Source organism: Dermacentor andersoni, chromosome 2, assembly GCF_023375885.2.
Source record: "Dermacentor andersoni chromosome 2, qqDerAnde1_hic_scaffold, whole genome shotgun sequence".
Classification (NCBI taxonomy): Eukaryota; Metazoa; Arthropoda; class Arachnida; order Ixodida; family Ixodidae; genus Dermacentor; species Dermacentor andersoni.
This window is the reverse complement of record NC_092815.1, coordinates 142,494,933-142,515,471: the sequence shown is the minus strand read 5'-3', so window position 1 is coordinate 142,515,471 and position 20,539 is coordinate 142,494,933. Positions and strand designations below refer to the sequence as shown.

The window sequence follows — 20,539 nt, the reverse complement described above, 5'->3', positions numbered from 1 at the left end:
TACTTACCCGATATATTCGCTTCTGCAGTCCGCACAGCACTCAGTGTGGCCATTGCGGACTTGCATGAGGTCTTGAAGTTTGATTGAATCGAGACAGCGCAAATGAGAGGTTAGAAAAAACGCGAAACACACCTTCCGCCCAGCTAAAAAGCCAAAGTTTCGCTTTCGCGCCGGGTCGCATCTCCCAGCGTGGCAGCCCAGGCCTGCTACTTCGCGGCGCTTGGGATAGATGGCGCGACCGGCGCTCATCAATATGGCGGCGCGCTTAGAATTCACGGTGTTCTGGTGTATACCCGAACATACAAAATCAAATTTGAACTGCGGGTCACCTTAACGTACAGTATAGATAGAGCGTTGTGGGCACGTCCCGGTCCGCCTTAGCCTTTGCAGTGCAAGGCATTTAAGAAGGAGCGGGATCACTACGAAAGGGATCACAGGCGACCTTTTATTGCTAAAATATCCGCTTCTGCTGAAAGCAGTGAAGTACTTTTTGTCAGAAAGTGTTTCTGAAATAATGTATTTTAACTTCAAGTGCATTTTCTCCACTTCAATAAAAAATTGTTCGAAGCCCTTTAAACGTCATCTCTGAAGATGATGTGCAAAACAGCGACAACTCGCCCTCACCTGGAAGCATTTACACACGGCTTTGCGTCGGTGACTGATGCCCAACGGCTGTAATTGCCCAGCTGCGAAACTGACGGCCTGTACTGGTAGCCCGTCACGTTGTCGCTACCCTTGTTCAATGCCATCACAAGGACCGCGCCAACCACGCACAAGGTAGTCACCGCAGCGAGACCTAGCAGGCATAGCATGGTCCCTTGATTGCTGTCGGAGGCAAGATACGCAGAACGTCAAGGATCGGGCATGCAGGTAACGCCTGCACACTAGAGAGTTTTAGAATAGGCGCCCCAATATTGGGGCCCCAAAGAGCTTTGCGGGTGTTAGCGTTGGGGCACGCAGGAGAGGAGAGTTTCAGAATAGGGTTTTGCGCATAGAGTTACTATACTGACTCTAGAGGACAAGCTACCCATAGGGCCCATGCATTGAAATCGGGAACCGCAAGAGCGCCGCCATGTTGCTACGCGCCAAGGTTGCCAGCTCCTGAGACGCTTGCTAGACTTGGTGACAGTAGTCAGTTTTAATCCGGCAACCGTAGCAGCGTAGCAGCATGGCGCCTCGCTAGTAGTGTCGTGTTGTGTGCTTGCAGCCGTGTGTTTGGGCTTTATAAGTTGGTTCTTTATTCTATGTTGCGGGACGGTGTGGGTGTGGTCCATGTTGGCCGTACAGGTGGCAGTTATGCAACCGAGGGATGATCCTGTTGAAGTTTCCGGCGGTATGCGGTTTTCAGCGGTCATGCCTGTTGCAGGAGTGTCACGTACTCGACGGGGTTACGAGCTCGAAGCTGTGGTCAGATTCTTCGTTGGCGTTCCGTAATTCTCTTCGCACGGGCGCGGTATGTTGCAAAAGCCGCTTTCGCTATCTATCGTAGCGACGATAGATCGGGTTTCTTTATTATTATAAGTACTGATCCAGCTGTAGGGCACATGTAGCCGACAAACGGACGTCTCAGGAGAGCACCTGAGATTATAATAAAGCAGGCGGCACAGGAACTCCAGGGCACCCAAGGGACAGTGGGGGGATCAAAGCTCGAAGCAGAACGGTACGTAGGTTGGGGCCGCCGAGGCAGGTGTGTGCCACGGAGTGTTCGCACGGACAGCTCCCCTGGCACGCGCAGCAGTGCCTCGCAAGGTCGAGATACTTTAAAGGCACCTGCGCCCATGATGTTTCTTTTGCCTCGGTGCAGTTAGCACGATTAATGAGAATAATATGGAGGGCATGCGGTGCAGTCGCGAATGCGTCATGGCAAATGTAGCTCGCGTCGCCTGGCGTGTGTAGTAATATCAGAGTTGGTTGTATGAACTTCATCATATTAATGCGCTTTGTTACGGTACCTTAACGGAATGGGTCTAGAGGACGGTGTTGGTACATTTTTTTCGTACCGCCCTAATCCTGTTATACACCCCACTACAAACACACACACATACCCCCCCCCCTTTTTTTTATGTATACATACAATTCCTTGCCATGATGGATCATAGCCTCCTTTATTTTTGAAAAATGGAGGAGGCTATGGACGGATTGACCAGTTCAAGTTGTCAACTTGTCAGTAACTGTCATAGGAATGACTGTAATAAACACAATTCCACGATCGGATTGTTTACTTTCATTTTTTGTTGTAACACTGAGGACTACATAGAACTTTATTTTGTATATGTGAGAGAAGTATGTGGATATCACGAGCTTAAGCCAATGTGCGATACACAGACAAAACATCTGCTACAACATGAACTGAATTGAGGGCCACACAACACATACGTAATTAAAGGTGCAAAATATAGGGGGAAGTTTCAAAATACGCTCTGTAGCACTGCAAAGTATAACATATATTGTATGTGTACAATAAATGTTCAAAAAAAACAGTGCATCAATGTCCCATTTGCCTTCAAGTTTATTATCAAGTTCAAGTTTACTGAAGTTTATTATGAGCATATGTACAACAGGAATCTACTAACACACCCGCAGTTAAGGTGGCTGTTCGAGGTGTGCTGGCTGCCTCAGTGTAAGAAAAAGAAATTGGGCGAATGTCGACACCAGTGCCACTGCTTCTTGCCTCTGACCTGCACTTGCCTCCGCGGCATCTTTGTGCACAAGTGTGCTGGCGTGGCGAACGTAGGAGTCATCCGAGAGAAAGAGTATCGTTTACATGGAGAAGTGGCTGTTCACATTGCCTGTCGCTTTCCCTCAAATGTTTCCTTGGCGACTAGGGTGACACACCCGCAGTCAAGGTGGCTGTTCGAGATGGGCTGGCTGTCTAAACGAAAGAAAAAGAAAGAAATTAGATGAATGTCGATACCAGTGCTATTGCTTCTTGCCTCTTACCTGCATTTGCCTCCACGGCCTCTTGGCTTGCGGAGTCTGTATGAGGGAGCTGCTGTGGCTAGGCGAAGGCATTGTCGAAGGAAAAAGAAAAGGCCATTCAAATGGGGAATTATAGAAATAAATGCAGTTCTTATGTCTGTTTCTTGCACTGTTCTTGCCTAAAAGTTTTCAAAGACAGTGTCCAGAATACACCAGCACTTTGACTGCTTTTGCTGTTTCCCTGCAAGTGTTGCTGTGAGATCCTTAGTATGGCTGCGTGCAGCATTGTAACACTTAGTGGAGGCATTTGAAGTGGTAGCCAAAAATGTAAAGAATCATCCTTGTCTGCATGAATGCTTTAAATTTCTAGATGCAGTGGTAACTATTACTATTGGTGCAAGGCCCCCCACATCTATGCGGCAAGTGCCATAGCTCGAAACTGAATTTTTCCTTTAGTGTTTCACAAGGTGTCGGATATGTCCATATTAGACGTGATCCGTTTCTTATTATTTATCCCAGTGTGGAGAGAGCATCATTAAATAGTTTTTTTTTTATTTTTGCATGGCTTGCTTTTTGGTTTGTTTCTGAATTTATCAAACAGCAGTCTCATGATGCTAAAGTGACTCATGATATGACAGTCATCAGCTTTAGTTTTTCAGAAAAACAACGCATTTCCTGACCCATTGTGTGCTATCCCATTACTCGCATAATTTCTCAGAGTATTCTACCTATACTGACTTGCTTGATTTCCACTAAAGAATCTTGCATCTTCAAATACCATTCTTTCCTTAAAATCATTCGACACTTCTCATAATTTCTGTACCTTGGGCTTCTGATACTCTGCATTCACCATTTTTGCTTGTTTCTGACTAGAAATGTCTTCTTTAATTTCGAGCTTAAATTTTACCTTTGGAACACACGGAAGGGCTTGCCATTGCACATCTGCATAAAAGGGAAACATGTTTCATGCGAAATCCAATTGAAGATTGATGAATGCAGCTTGCAGTGTGATATGACTGAATGATCCATAAAAGTAACTCATCTCACTTGGTAAATTAAAGCACTTATTAGTGTGATGTACAAGATACGTTACACTAACGTGGTGGGTTCTCTTGCTTATACAGCAAAAGAATCGGTGCGCGAGAAAAAAATTATTTTTGCATACCCCTTGTACACACTGATTTAAGGAAAATGAGCTGGAGCTGTCCACATAATCTACTTATTTTACCTGCGAGTATGGTCAACAAAAATGTGTCCCAGCTGCTTAGTGGTATTTGAGATTATGTCAGTATTGCATATGTGCCTGTTGTCTAATATAACTGAATTTTGAAAATGCTCGCAGGGATCTGATGTGCATATCTGCAGTTTATGGATACATGTAAAAGACTCAGCATCAAGTGCAAGTGAACGGACCTACAGGCCCGAAGTCGATCATGCAAATAGATTCGCTGCACAAATTTGTGACCAAAAAAAGATATTCCACATGAAATGGCATGCAAGGAAGTGTTGAAAATATTGCACAGTTAATAAAACGCCTACGCTATTAATATGTGGGTTGATACACTCGTTATGCAAAACGGAGGTGAGGCGTGCAGACAGGGCACAAGAATAGAGTATTTACAAGCAAACATGCAACACGAGCGCCGCCCACTTCTCTACTCTTGTGTCCTGTCTGCACGCCTCACCTCTGTTTTGCATAATGAATACTTACCAACTAGCTCAGCTTTCTGTCGTTCTAAGTCTCGATGCACTCGATTTCGTCCGCATTAGGCACTCGCCTCTTGATTACTTCGTGGCACAGAAATACTCGGCATCAGGCTGTTTTTCTGCTGTGGCCTTTGTAGAAGCATGATTGTTCAAAGTGCAACAATTAAACAGATTCTTTGAGTTGCTTGTGGCTTCGCCAGTACAATTCCGGTGCGCTGGTCCGCCTGTCCAGCAATTTCCTACTGAGGGAAACCTGCAAATAAAAACGCCGCTCTGCATGTAGAAAAATGCTCTACTGTGACGCTTCTCAAACGATTGTGATGCCCCACAAGAGTTGCCTACTCGCGTGATATTCCCAACAAGGAGATACATTCGTTTACTTACATGTGAAGGTACAAGACCTGGGCACTTCGGGGCTTCGGTGGCACAGAAGGCACGAGTGTGCCATAGCGTCCGATGTCGACGCGCGATCGCATGTCAAACCTAAACTGTACGAAACTACTACGCATCCAAAAAACAGATTCCAAACCGAAATTCGCGTCATCCTTTATTAAATGAATGCGTAGTTCGTGATTTACATAAGTCACGGACTTAGTGATCGCTTTCTGTAAACTTAATATTAACCCACCACCTTCATAAAACCTCAGGTATGCGTTTTTAGATGACAAAGCATACGGTGACCTGTACTTGTTTTCAGCTCTTTCAATAGTAATTGCGCTGGCCACATTGACCAGTAGCAACAGGGCGGCGCCCTAGAGGTTCCCACTTTTCTGGCCCAGCTTTTCCTCTAGAGTTGTTCTACTAACTCTATGGTTTTGCGTTTGCGGATAGCGTCTTGCGCTGACAGCGCCACTACGGCGTCAAAAAAAAACTATTAAAATAATTAAATAATATAACCGTTTTATGATAGGAATAGCAATTTTGACTTGCGTGTATTCTCGTTTAATTACAATTTAGAGGTCATTCTTCAAGCAGCAAACAATTAGTAGCGCTTAGTTTTGAGCAACAAAACCATCTTTACGTGCCTTCACCAGCCAAGCTTAGCCGTGTTAGGCCTACGAGCCATAATATCCACAATCGAATTCGGAATCAGCGGCGTCTAATGAATCAATCTTCATAACACACGCTAGTTGAGAGAAAGCGATAACCGCAGTCACTTGTCCTAGCTTGCGTACTTCACGCGTTACCGCGAATCAAACCCAGTTTGGTGCTAGGTTAGAGCCGTCGCTTCGATGGGTGCCGCCATATTTGTTGACGCAAAGCTTCTGAGGCCGCTATTAGGGCTCCCGCTGAATCGGTGAAATAGCGTTCCCAACGCAAAGCCCAAACGCAGTTTGGGTCTCACCCATGCGCACTGGCTTCGACGCAATTTCTTTGGGGCCCCAAAACGTTTGGGACCCCTATTATAAAGCTCTCTACTGTGCTCAGGCGAGTCACTTGCGCATGGTGGGGATGTGAAAAAAAAATATTGTCAGACACTCGAGAGTGATCCTAAACTACAAAAGACACTTACTTATACGGCTTTCTCATCAAGAAAGGTTCGTAGTTGAAAAAAACAAATGCGTCCTGGTACCCGGATCAAACCCTCGAGATCAACTGCTTTCTGGCGTGCTCGCTCTATATAAAGGGTGTTTCAGCGAACACTATCAATTAATTTTTTTTAATTGCCTAGTCAAGCACAATTCTAGTCCGTGAGCTGGACTACTCGAAGAGGCAGACATTACTGCAAAAATAATTGAAACGTATAATCGTCTAAATAACAAAAAATAGATAATTAAAGTTCTGTTAAGTAGTCGTTTACGCATTTCAATTCTTTGTGCAAGTAATGTCCGCCTCTCCAAGCAGAACAGCTCATGGACTAGAATTGTGTTGTCTGTCACATTAAATGAGAAAAAAAATTTTTTGAAAGTGTTCGCTGAAATTTCCGGTAATATCTGAGCTAATCAGGAGGCTGGCAGATTATAGCGCGAGGCCGAATGGATCGAAAACTCGAAGCAAACGCAGCAATGTGCTAGTCTGCTGGTTAGCTCAGATGATAGCACGACTGACCCGGAAAAGAGTTGGTCCCGGGTCCGCTACCCAAACCCAGACCACTTTTTTTTTCAACTTTGAAGCTTTCTTTCAGGGAAATCCGCACGGATTCCCTTTTTGGTGATAGTGCTACAGCCGGGTGGATGAGCATTTCTCTCTTTCACGAACCTCCGATAACCTTGCATGATTCAGCATAACTGATTTGCCATGGTGACTACGGCGCAAATAACGACAAAGCGGAGGTAGAGTACTTCAGTAAAAGTTTTAGAAGCGCCCTAAGATTTCCGACCATTGCCGACTCGGCTACGTGTCTCTTTCAAATTATTTGCCTGAATATATCGCGAATTGAAAACACGTGTGGATTTGCGCTCAAATTTCGCGTTAGGGAGTAACGTAATCGCTAGTGAACTTTATTTTTCTAGAGCAAGTCGACCTTTAACCTCATCATTAGGAGGATGGATTTTGCCAAGCGACTTATTACCTAATGCGCTTGGTGGCAACGTCTCTGAGCCTTTCCAATTTCGATATAAAGATGTAATTCTTATTAGGCATGCACGACAGCTGAAAGGTGTGAATGCGCCTATTTTTATAAAAGAAAGGCGCTGTCGCGTCCAATATTCCTTGTGTGTAGAGAAGCTAAATGCGATTCAGCTGGATTACGCGAGGAATTGCATGCACTCATACATTTTTTGCACTCACCCCTGCAATACTATGTTGATTCTAACAATGACACCATATCCTCGTCGTCTTTTACACGTCGTTTTACGTCGTTTTACGTCAAAGACAAGTTTAGCCGAGTTACGGGACTCATGTGCAGCAGACACACGCGCTGACTAAGGCTGCATGCGTTACGTGTTTGTTATAAGAGTAAATTTCACGAGGGCACATCTAAATATGAAACTTCTGCAGCGCCGTGTTTGGATTTAAAGAAAAAAGAATGTGTTTCTGTTGTTGTTTTTGCAAACCTCGTCATACTGCAAGAGCTGTCAGCGCGTCGTGTGGCATTGATTTCAAAATTTAAACCAGATAACACCTGCGAACATGTATCTTCCGACCAGCAGCATCGAGGAACAAGCAGCAAGAATAATAAGAGTGCCGATGTCAATTGCGTTTGGTCAGCCGGGTTCCTGCGGAGTGTTGGCCTCACTTGTGGTTTGTTGGTTTCTCTGCAGCGCGGTGGAGCCAGTTTTGACCACGTGATGGCGTTCACAATGTAGCGGCGCTAGAATCGTGGAGGTGGTGCGAGCGGCTCTCGGACAGCAGTGGCGCAACTCGGGCTCCGAAAGGGAGCATATACCTTAACTCTAGTTTCTGACTTGACGGAACTTTGGCGCTGTGGAAGCGGCAAGCTGGACGGTTCAGCCAGCATGGTAATGATGGGTAGTACATGGATTTGCCTAAGCTTTCGTCCGTGTGGCCTCAAATGGCTTCGTAAGCCGGTCATTTTCAACAAAGTATGCGTAATAAATAAACGTGCAAAAAGTATGCAAGCATAAACTTGTTTCGCCACATGCTGGCAACTGCAGGAAGCAACTGGTCCGGGAGGGTTGCCGCTTGTTGACCACTCCTGCAACGTGCGGCAGCCCTTCCTGAAACGCCTGCTTTCTGCAGCGGCCGGTAGACGGCGAAAGAAGTTTATGCTTGCGCCAACGCGTCACCAGCTCGCATGCCAATAGGCGAAGGCAAATTTAGACTGCTTTGTTAAAGACCAAGCAATTAAATGTTCCAAGGTTTACACTGAAAGACGTGGACTCCAAAATGCTATCCTTCTGCAAAATTTCAGCAAGAACAGTACAGCGATAAGCGTAAAATCAGTTTTTTTTTTTTTTGTTCTTGAATGCGCTAAGCGAAATACGCAATATACCCTGTAATTGATATTGGAATAAAACGCGACAAATGTCTCAACACGCTGGCTTGCGCGCGGGAAATGCCTAATGACATTCTATTATACGCCTGATAAGTGGATTTCGCATCTAGGCGCATGTCTTCGTTCGACGGATTTTTAAAACTTCCATTGCGTTGTCTATCATGTGTCCCCTTGTTTTTCGTGTGTGCGTCTAAATGCAATGTAAAAGAAAACTTTCAATAAACAGTACTTATATTTCAATACAATAAAGAAACAAAAAGTGCGTCCACAGTCTAATTGTTACAGCATTGGACTGCTGTGCTAGGGGCCCTCGGTTCGAACCGCACCTCCGGACAATTTTATTTACGCTTACTTATTAAACATAATTTACAGATGTACCGCATATATACCATTATACTAGTAACATCTGGGCGCCCAGTGCTTGCAGTAATATAGCGGCGCACATTTTTAGACTGCTCAGTCTCCGGGATCGGCCCACAGTAAGGAGCTAAAGACATACCCGAAACGAAAGAGTGGTGGTGGTGACTCGCTAGGAAATGCTTCGTCTATAAAACTGCGCCTACCTTTCGCCTTTTGCCACGCCTATAGCGAAAGCGCGGCTCTCATTTTATTTAGTCGTCAAGCGCCGAAGATTATTTGCTTCTGCATGATTGCGTTAACAGCGATTATAGAGTGTTTCAGTGGTCTCATACAGGGACTATGACGTCCCCGACTATGACAATAATTTTGATACGGCGCTGCACTGGACGAAATGAGATGGACGGAACCGTCCGCCGGCGCCTCCTCGATTTACGTTTTTGTTACACTTACTGCGTCCATGTTATGCATATTTCATACATGCAAAACAATAGCTGTCCAGACGTGCAATTAAATAAAATGTCAATTTATGAACACTTTTAGGGGTTTTTCTTTGGCACTTGCAGGCTTATATAGGGTGAACTTGTGCCCTGAAAGAAAGTCAAGCCACAATTTCAGCGGAGAGCACAGTGGTTGGTCGTCAAAATCTTGGGTCGAATTCACAGTTTTTCGGTCGTATGTTCGTAGACATTAGTCGGCCACCTTACCTAATATGTCTAGCATCAGCATGGACTGGAATGTACTTTTTCGAACAATTTTAGCGTAAGAGATTTCTGTGAATATCGGTACTGATCTACGAGTCAAGTACTTCGGCTAGTTATACGTGACTCGTCATATTTTCCAGCGTGATCGCTGGCGCTCGTGAATTTTCCAGAATGCGGAACACGATTCGCGTCGCGCGTGTAATCTGATTAGAACCGGTCTTTCGCTATGCAGCTGGCGACAGCTATAAGGAAATTTTGAATAGAGTGTGCTGTAGTATGTAGTATAGTAAAGTGTGCTACTGTGCGCATGTGTTGGGCTCGTTTTGCGCCGAGCGTTAATTTTGTAGCAATGCTAAGAGGGATAATAATAATAATATATGGGGTTTTACGTGCCAAAACCACTTTCTGATTATGAGGCACGCCGTAGTGGAGGACTCCGGAAATTTAGACCACCTGGGGTTCTTTAACGTGCACCTAAATCTAAGTACACGGGTGTTTTCGCATTTCGCCCCCATCGAAATGCGGCCGCCGTGGCCGGGATTCGATCCCGCGACCTCGTGCTCAGCAGCCTAACACCATAGCCACTGAGCAACCACGGCGGGTAATGCTAAGAGGGAGAACAACAGTCGCTGGCAAAGAAGTTAAACGCAGGCGTGACTTTGCCAACGCCCCATAAAAGGAACAAAAACTGTCGCAACTAATACAGCAAAGAAACGCACGCAGAGCAATCAGCGGTCGATGAAATCCATTGATTGTTCGACGAGTGCCTTATAATACTCAAAACAGCAGTCTCCAATGTGCAAACTTCAATTGTTTATATCCTAAGCTTCCCGATTTCCCGATTGAGCCCTGTGCATAATGCCTTTAATGGTAGACTTTCAATGATTGCTGAGTAAGAAACGCTAAATGTGGCTTGTACTCATGCTTTCCACGGCGCGTCGCGTAGTGGTGACCTCGTTCTCCCGGAAGGTAGTGACGACGAAGTTGCTGTTAGCTCAGCCCTAATTTGAAAGTGGCATGCAATAAGCGACGATTGGCATCACTCTGGTGATAGTCATTGCACCGATGTTCCTGCCTCGGAGTCCAAAATTAGCCTTACGGAACGAGAACAATTGGAAATGGCTACCTTGGACGTAATGCGCGGGGCAGATAAACATTAGGTGTATTAGGCTATAGGAGACCGAGCACGAAGGCAGGAGAAACGCAGTTCTGGATCTCAGAGAATTGTAGATGGTGTCAGAAGGTTAGAAAATTTACAGCAATAGAATGTAGCTAGCGCAAGAAATAATGGGTAACAGCAGGCTGCTAGAAGAGAAGTTTGCTCAGCAGTGGTCCTAAAATAAACTGACGGTGAAGATGACTTCGTCGAAGAATAGGTACCGCATTCAAGAAAGCCCTTATCGAGGATATTATGTAAGAGTGAATTCCAGTCAATCATGGTGCTTACCATATTATTAGAGAAGCGAGCCAGCCAATGGCCAAGAACACTTACGAACGAAAAGCTATGTGAATTCAGCCCCGGAACAAAACGACCTGGTGCTATAGGTATATGACTGTCTTCAAGTTTTAAGCAAATAAATGAACAGTAAACGCGAAATTTCTAGTAATTATACAACAGGCACGTACCTAGGGAGGGCCCGGCGCCCTATGTAAGCGGCATTTAAGCGGCAAATTTAAGCGGCATACCCCTCCCCATTCCCGCCCACGCGACCACACCGCACACACATTCCTGAAGCGCCGACAAATCAATCTATTCGTTGGTCCACATTTTCCTGCCTTTCACAGCGAACGCTGTATATGACTAACCTTCCGTAGCGTCCTCGGCGTCCGTCAAAAGAAAAAATCATCACGTGGGCCGACCGTCGTGATAGTGTGTAAAGGATCCAAGCTCAATGGCACATAACCCTGTGGGCTCGGGAACCTGTAACGCGCCCTTCGAAAACTTCGGGATAGGCTCACGTAGGGACCCTGAAACGATTTTGACGATTTTGTATAAACGTACTGAGTCGTTAGAGTAGGTCCTTTTGATCAATAATTGACGCATCTAAATGCTCCGCGTAAAGCGTGTAATTTATTATAAGGTTATAAAAATGTACATGTCTGCCGATCGCAGCACACTGCTCGGCGGAATTTTCAGCCGCCCCTACCCATATGACGTATATCACCCAATGGACGTCAGTACCGCCTCATGACCTCAAGCGTACCGGAATCTTGGAAGAACGCTAACATAATCCTAATCCATTAGAAAGGAGACGCCAAAGACTTGAAAAATTATAGACCGATCAGCTTACTGTCAGTTGCCTACAAACTATTTACTAAGGTTATCGCAAATAGAATCAGGCACACCTTAGACTTCTGTCAACCAAAGGTCCAGGCAGGATTCCGTAAAGACTACTCAACAATAGACCATATTCACACTATCAATCAGGTGACAGAGAAATGTGCGGAATATAACCAACCCTTATATATAGCTTTCATTGACTACGAGAAAGCGTTTGATCCTGTCGAAACCTCAGCAGTCATGGAGGCATTACGGAATCAGGGTGTAGACGAGCCGTATGTAAATATACTGAAAGATATCTATAGCGGCTCCACAGCCACCGTAGTCCTTCATAAAGAAAGCAACAAAATCCCACTAAAGAAAGGCGTCAGGCAGGGAGATACGATCTCTCCCATGCTATTCACAGCGTGTTTACAGGAGGTATTCAGAGACCTGGATTTGGAAGAATTGGGGATAAAAGTTAATGGAGAATACCTTAGTAACTTGCGATTCGCTGATGATATTGCCTTGCTCAGTAATTCAGGGGATAAATTGCAATGCATGCTCACTGACCTGGAGAGGTAAAACAGAAGAGTGGGTCTAAAAATTAATCTGCAGAAAACTAAAGTAATGTTTACCAGTGTGGGAAGAGAACAGCAATTTACAGTAGGTAGCGAGGCACTGGAAGTGGTAAAGGAATACATCTACTTAGGACTGGTAGTGACGGCGGATCCGGATCATGAGACGGAAATAATCAGAAGAATAAGAATGGGCTGGGGTGCGTTTGGAAGGCATTCTCAAATCATGAACAGCAGGTCGCCATTATCCCTCAAGAGAAAAGTGTATAATAGCTTTGTCTTACCAGTACTCACCTACGGGGCAGAAACCTGGCGGCTTACGAAAAGGGTTCTACTTAAATTGAGCACGACGCAACGAGCTATGGAAAGAAGTATGATGGGTGCAACGTTAAGGGATAAGAAAAGAGCAGATTGGGTGAGGGAACAAACGCGAGTTAATGACATCTTAGTTGAAATGAAGAAAAAGAAATGGGCATGGGCAGGACATGTAATAAGGAGGGAAGATAACCGATGGTCATTAAGGATTACGGACTGGATTCCAAGGGAAGGGAAGCGTAGCAGAGGGCGGCAGAAAGTTAGGATGGGCGGATGAGATTATGAAGTTTGCAGGGATGACATGGCCACAATTAGTACATGACCGGGGTTGTTGGAGTAGTATGGGAGAGGCCTTTGCACTGCAGTGGGCGTAACCAGGCTGATGATGATGATGATGATGATGATGATGATGGACGTCAGTAGGACGAGGTATCCGATTGGCTGCCCAGGTCGCGTAATCGATTATTTTTCCACCTTGATAATGAACAAATGATGTTCGTAATAGTTGGAATGTTAGATAATTTATTTCTATAAAAAGAAAGTAACAGAAAGAGAATGCAGAAGAACAATTTCTCACTACACTTAAGCGCTTCCGGCACACAGCAAGTGTCGCTTGCTTCTGTTGCGTGCTCCTTATTGACGAGGGCTTCGCGGTCAGTGTCGGCCTGTCCTTTCGTGAGCTCCGTGAATCGCCTTTGTTGCGTTGTGGGCTGCAAGCCTAGTGACTGGCAATATTTTAAGCTGCGACATCGTGTCCCTCTGCAAGGCAGCACATGAGCGGTGTGGCTACAGCGCACCTGACCGTCGCTATCCGATCGGCACCAGAATTTGCGCGTTTGCAGCCGTCCTTTACAATGGAGGATTACTACCACAATTTCGTTTCGCGGGTCTGGTATTCGGGTAACCGCCTGGCGGCTTGACCGTGCCGTTTCACGGGATGAGCAGCAGCTCAAACGTGAATTATCTGCACGGTGCAGCCACCTGGTTGCACAGAGCTCAACGAAACACAGCAGCAGTAACGAAGTGTATTCTTCTTTGCTGCTGGTGTATATCTTTCGCAGGAGCGTAATCGTTAACGTTTTTGCAAATGTTTAAAATGTTTTACGCTTGGTTAGAGCAATATTAGACCTTTGTTTGGCTGGTTAAGCTCTGCGCGAACAGGTGGATGGACCGTGCAGACCGATCAGGCCGCTCACGTACGACTACGCTAAAGTTGCTTCATAAGCTTGAGTTTATGCCTCCACCATTCCGTCGAAATGCCCAGCTTGCCTGTGGTTACTGGAATACCAGACACCTTCGGCGCTGCGACAGAATGCTCTCAACGCACGCTGCTTCGATAGCTCTCGCTTGCGGTCGACTGCCAAGCAGCTGCCGGCGAGGTTGGAGAGGCTTCGCGCGCTCGGTCCTAGAGAACCGGAAGTAGATGACACGACGTGCCATAGTGACGTAGAGCCAGTGAAGGCGGAGCTTAGCCCCGATCACTGGGCGAACGAGTTGAGGAGAAAATGCATGGCTATGGAGGACGGTAACTTGTAATCGTCCGTAGCTCTCTTAATATGAGACGATTCACACAAATTGTGGTGCGAATGATTAACTTTAGCTGTACCCTTCCCGTCTGCAAAATTTCTCTGAACCGTTTCAGGGGCCTTTTAACGCCTGCTTCACCTCCGCCGCAGGTCGGCACGGCATTGCACTACCTTCGGGCCGACCCGCGGCGGATGTGAAGCATTTTGCTTTTCGTTTGAGAGCTTTGACTGTCGTCAGCCCTCGCTGCCATTCCATCTTCACAGTATGGAATGGTTGTCATCTTTTTTTTTTTTTCACTCTTTTTGGATGGCGGTAGTTATCGGCATTTCCTGGGGTGTCAAGGCCAGTTTTCTCATCGATTCGATGAAGGCGCGATTAACAAGAGATCAGTTCAGTAGTCACCATCTATTTAACAATCACGCGCATCGCTGTTGCTTCGTTAGTTCAGCCTTCTTTGTTTAGACTGATCCAGGAACCAGGAAAGGAATTTGGTTCGCAGTCAGCTCGTCTATATGCTCGACGAGTTTCGGCCGGAGAAAACGCCACTTGCGTTTAACTTTTCCTTTTGCGTCATTATTACCTCGAGTGACGGCTCGCCACGACGCTGGCATATACTCGGAACCATATACCCGCGATATGCGTTACATAAGGTGGAAAACAAAATAATGCGAAACAGCGTCTATCATCAGACCCCGCTGGAACCATTAAACCCATGAGCAATATGACTGTCACCCGTTACCTCATGTGACTTTTCCCTAACTGTACAGCAATTTTCGTGCAAAATTGGCAACAGGAAACAAGCGTCGCAAGAAGTTGAGAAATTCAGCGATCTACTAAAGGAAAGAGCCAAGGCAACAGCCAAACACGAAGGAAAAACGAAACTTGATAAATTTAACCGTTGTTTCTGAAAATATTTATGGATCAAGGTCTCTTTATTTAAAAAGTAAGCAGAGAAAACGCGGCCGGAAGTGGAGAATGATTCCTTGTGTCTTGAATGACGCTTCTACAGTTATCACACGAGCCGCCTGACGTAGCCACTTCTCTGCTGTGCTTATGTGGATGTTTTTCTAACCTTCCTCGGTGGGTGCAGTACGTCTAGAAGCGCAGTGCCATGCGCTCTACGCAGTTGTACGGGACTGGTGACCATGCATCGTTACGCAACTTCCGGAATGACAACACGAGTCGGTTTTGGCACTTAAATTGGTAGAGCTGTAAACTAGGGATCTAAAGAACTGTGATTGTTCCGCAAATATATATGTGTGTGCATATATATATATATATATATATATATATAATTCTTCCAGGGCTAATTGAAAAAAACGCTACTACAAATCTTTATTTTACACTTTCGCTTGCTTACTTGTTTTTGACAGTGTTCTTCCTGCGCTTCTGCCATGTGCGAGTCCATATTATGTTGTTCCTTGTTTGCCAAGTAAATGAGAGGTGTATCTCACAGGCGTACAATTCTCTTTTGCGGGTTCACGCGTCTTTACGGTGAGTGGTGGGCATTCTTCACATTTGTACTAGTAAAGGTAGCGCCCCCCCTCATTTGCATACAAAAGTTACATTGGGTTGCCCCCCCCCCCCCCCCCGAAAAAAAATCCTGGGTACGTGCCTGTTCTAAAATTTAAGTAACTATATACAAGCACTGTGTCACTAATTTTTCGGCCCCACTACCCACCAAGGAGCTTGACGCATGTGCTTAATCCCCAGTCCGGCGCTTATAATACAGTTGTCGAAAAACCTTAAATTCGGAGGCACGCTGTTTTTGTCTGTCCATAAAGTTCACCCTAACAGTGAATATTCGCGACCTCTGAGCCGTCCTGCATCGTGTACTGATCATCGCTACCAAGTTCATGCTCCTTTGAGGAAAACAAATCAGTTCTTCAATTCCTTCATTCCACTTTACGGCAAGAAATTGAACGACACAAACGCTTCCATTCTTACAATATCAAACTTATTTGCCTTTTTTTATTTTCTTTAGGAGGAAACACTTTATTCGAGAACCACCTTAATACCCTGAAATAAACCACCTGAAGAAGCAGCTCTATGTATTAACATTCGCACGTGGTTGTATTGCTTTTTATGTGTACAAGGTGCTTTTTCTAATGGTTGTGATGCAGTCCTTGCTTTTCGTGTGTGCTAAATATTCTTTGCAGTTTCTGAGGCAACTCTGTGCCATACGTGTTAACACATATGAATTTATACAATGCCTGCTCCTTTCTGCAACTTCATATTGTCTTTGAATATTACAGAAATAAATTTAAATAAACAAACACATAAACTAACAAATTTATTATTAATTAATTAATTAATTAATTAATCCGAGGACACCTAAGACACATTTGATGAGTTGTGAATGCAAAAGCATTAATGTCCTATTGAACACCGCTGAGTGGTCCTTCTAGATATGAACTCTTCGCGGGAAAGCGAGCGCGTTGAGGCGCTTGGCGCGCTTTGATTTGGCCTTACCGAGCTGCAGTTCGAACGCGGGCGAGGGCTTGCGCGGACTGGGAACGCGTGGGCAACGCAGGCTAGCGAGAGTGAGAGTGAGGGTGGCATGGCGACGCGGCGATGCCCTCTCCCCTGACGCAATACATGGCGCGCTATTGCTGCAGCACTTGTTCCCTTTTCCTCCCTCTGCGCTGTCGAAACGTGCACTTGACGCGGCGTCGCAGCTAATGGGACTTTAGCTGTCGTTTAATGGCTACAGAGTACAGACGACGGCCTTTTTCCCCAATGGGCCGTTTTGCGACTTCGCATCAATCAATAAATAAGGGCAATTCACAGACACTGCAGATCGAAGAGTAGTGAGGAGGGCCATCTGCGCTCTAACCTTGGAGGCGGAGGCAGGCTAAGGGTCTCGCTCGAGTCCTTCTGTCCAGTCGATTCCTTCTGTTCACTGCTCTCCTTGGTCGGTGGCTCCTGTGGGACATTCATGGCGGTCTAAGGCTCCTGAAATGGCGAGAAAACGAATTCTCTCAAGCCCGAATATATGAATTTTGCTGTTTTCTAGCAAGGAATATAGCTTTTCTATATATTTAGCATAGTTATAAAATGTAGTGGCTAACTGACTCACTTATGTCGTTATGCAACTAAACTGCTTCTTGGCCTCTCTTTTTTCCGCCTATCGTCGTCGGTTTGGTTCTTTAATGGTTTATCAGAGGCTTTACCTTGTGATTCGGTTGTGGTAATTTCAGGAAGAAACAGAAAATTCACACTTTCAGTGGAAGCGTGCATGCCGTTAATATGCAACTTACATAAGTTTTTGAGAGAAAACGCTACCTTATGGCCAACTCCGATTCCACGTATTCAAATATGCGTAAAGCGCAGAAATGCTCTTATTCGACAATTGCTGAACCGACTTCAATGCAACTTGTAGCATTCAAAACATAGACCAGATTTCTGTTGACTTTAACCAGAGGAATTGCAGTTTAAGCCGCAAAGCTTTCTTTTTAGAAGTTACCGAAAATCGCTGTTTAAAACCTAAATAATATTATATGGCTGTAGGTGCCAGAACCACGACATGATTATGAGACACGTCGTAGTAGGGGACACCGGATTAAGTTTGACCACCTGGTTTTTTTTTTTAACGTCGGTCTAAATCTAAGCAGACGAGCATGTTTTTTTTTTTTTTTGCATTGCTGTGGTACCAAAAATGTGGCTATGGCAGTCAGGATCGAACCCGTGACCTCGAGCTTAGTAGCCTCACCGCCATAACCGCTCAGCGACAGCGCGTCGCAGCTAATCGGTGGATTGAACAAAGCACAAGCACAAACTGCACAAATCAGCAGCTGTGCACCAAATACATATATCGCAGTTTTGTTACCTGCGTCTGCTGGAGCATGCAAGGCGGTCAAAGCTATACTTATAGACTAATGGTATGTTTCAGAGACGAGAATAATATATAATACATAACACAGAAAGCACGGCGGCACCGGCGTTGACAGTGCGCTGTCTGTGATCGGAATTTTTCCGCCAATCACAGCGCGGCTCGCGCCCCGTGCTCCGTTTGGTTCCTTGCAGCACTACCAGATGGCGTTCGCCTCCGCACATTGGCGGCAGCGGCAGCGCTGTCCGTGCGAAGGAAGAAAAGAGAACCAGAAAGCTCGCATTCGTGCACAGCTTTCGGTGGAAGCGTTTCCCAGTAAAGATTACGGTTGCATAGGCTACAGTTGCCAGGAAGCGTGAGGAGCAGGTAGGGACCCTTCACTGCTATTGTGTTCCATTCTTAAAGAGGAAGATTAAGCGTCTCCCTATTTTTATTTACTTTAGATGTATCATAGTTGCAACATACATAATCGTGATAGCGTGTTTTATTGCTGAGTTACAAGGTTGTTGACTTCACCCCTGACGTTTTCTTAAATTTCGCAAATATTGAATTTTGTTGTAAAAATATTATCGCCACATTAAGAAAAAAAAATGTGGTGAATAAAGAGCGCAAGTACAGACGTGGCACAAAACGAAAGGGTAGAAACGGGACAAGCACTGCGTCTTGCCTGTTTTTAATGTAAAAGCATTACACGCTCTACTACGCGAAAATCTGGCGTCGTCGGCGGCGTGTCCGAGCGACGGTAACAAAAGTATCCGACGGCGCAAGAGTAAAAAACACGTCAAAAGTGCTCGGATAGACGTCGTATTTGTCAGCGAGGTTCCTGTATAGAAAGTAAATTTATGGCTTGGAAAAGAAAGATTCTTACGTTGCGGTCTGCGTGGCAGTTGTACCTGGGCCTGCGGGACGAGCACGCTTCCCAGACGCCACGGTAACTCCACGGTTGCGGCGTACTAAAGTTTTGCCTAGTGCTTGCGTCATTCCACACGTCACGTAGCTCCATCTGGCTGACTGAAGGTGTGGCCTAGTGCACGCGTAATCGGGCACGTGACGGAGCAGCCTATGGGGAGGCGGCCCCACGTCACGAGTGTGTAAAATTTGCGCGCTACTTCCCGTACGTCACTTCCTCAATTCAGAAGATTTCACCAAGCCTACTGTGATGCTTTCGCATTCCCACACGTAAGCAGTCTTAACTGTCCTTACCGAATTTTTTTTCGCGCTCTTTAATTACGCCAAATATCCATCAACTAGGCCCTCGGAATGTCCTTGTGAACAGTGATGGTAATAGTTGGTAGATTTTAATACTAATGGTAATGCCATGAGCCACATTTAAATTGGTGCAATGGATACAGAGAAAAACGTTTTCTGCGTTCCCGCATATTCAGACAGGACCACGTGAGGTAAACTAGTGCAGGCGGTGATGAGAAAATCTGCTGGGACGTTGTGCAGCACGGATGGATCAATAATACCTTTACTGCTGTACGACGCAGAGTGATCTAGGTATAAATAACCGTTCCCTCAAAACGAGGGTAGCGATATCTTGCTGGAAAGGCTGCCAGAACGACACGAAGAAGCCGAAGTGAACGCACAGAACGCGAGTAGCAGAGTCACGCTCTATCTGGCTGCCATATTGCAGTAATTATGTCAGACGACTTTCGCTAGCAACAGGCACGCTGCCGTTGTTTTCATTTTCTAAGAAATGTCCCAAACGGCGCAAGAAATACAGTTACAGGGGACGTGCTCGAGGTTAGACAAAGAAATCCTTGCCTCGGAAAAGCGCCGAGCTCCTGCTGGATCCTGGACGGGTTGCTGTTCTTGTTGTGGCCTGAAATCATGGCTCATACCCTCTATTAGTTTGCGCATATTGGAGGTGATGAAAAAAAAGAGGAATTCCTGCTGAACCAATGTCATGATGAATGTAGACTTAATGCAATCGCATTAAGAGCAATCAAGCAACGTAGCGGCACACCGCATTGCCTCGGCCGAAACACATGTACGAGGCCTGTACGGCAGCCAGCCTTTTTTATAGAACTTCCCTATGCCCTTTGGACACGCTGCGCCATCTTGCAATGGCTCAGTGAAGTCCGCCAGTGGCACCTGTCTGCATATTGACGCTTTTCGCGGAGCAGTTTGTTCTAGAGAAACAAGATGACGCTTTCGGCGATTCACCGCACGTCGCCTCGGCGACAGTGCTTGAATACGAAACCATTAGCGCTTCCATCTTTCTTCTGAGCGATTAGCTGTTGGAAATGCGATTGAGTTTTCGCTGACGCCCTGTGCTCCAATCATGCCGGATCCAATCATGTGGATTGAAGACGTGTGCAGTAGTTGGCTGCAATAATAGTGACTGGAATATTAGGGAATGCAATGAATCTGTGTAGCCAAGTTCATGGACCGTTGCTGCGACGGTCCGTACGTGTTACCGGCCGTTCTTTATGTACG

At 45.7% G+C, this 20,539-nt stretch overlaps 1 protein-coding gene and 1 long non-coding RNA gene across 2 annotated transcripts in view; both read right to left on the bottom strand.

Moving 5' to 3' along the window:
- The window catches only part of LOC126540969 (scoloptoxin SSD14-like), a 142,500-nt gene extending 141,696 nt beyond the window's left edge, over positions 1-804 (bottom strand). Inside the window, exon 1 of the mRNA XM_055076195.1 lies at positions 625-804. Within this exon, the coding sequence (XP_054932170.1) occupies positions 625-749 (125 nt within the window). The 5' untranslated portion in view covers positions 750-804. The remainder of the gene's footprint in view (positions 1-624) is intronic.
- Positions 805-2,491: 1,687 nt separating this feature from the next.
- LOC129387456 (uncharacterized) lies at positions 2,492-4,262 on the bottom strand. Its single transcript, XR_008614668.2, has 2 exons — positions 2,941-4,262; positions 2,492-2,872 (listed from the first exon to the last, which is right to left on the bottom strand). It is a non-coding gene; the product is annotated as an uncharacterized lncRNA (long non-coding RNA).
- Positions 4,263-20,539: the final 16,277 nt, after the last annotated feature.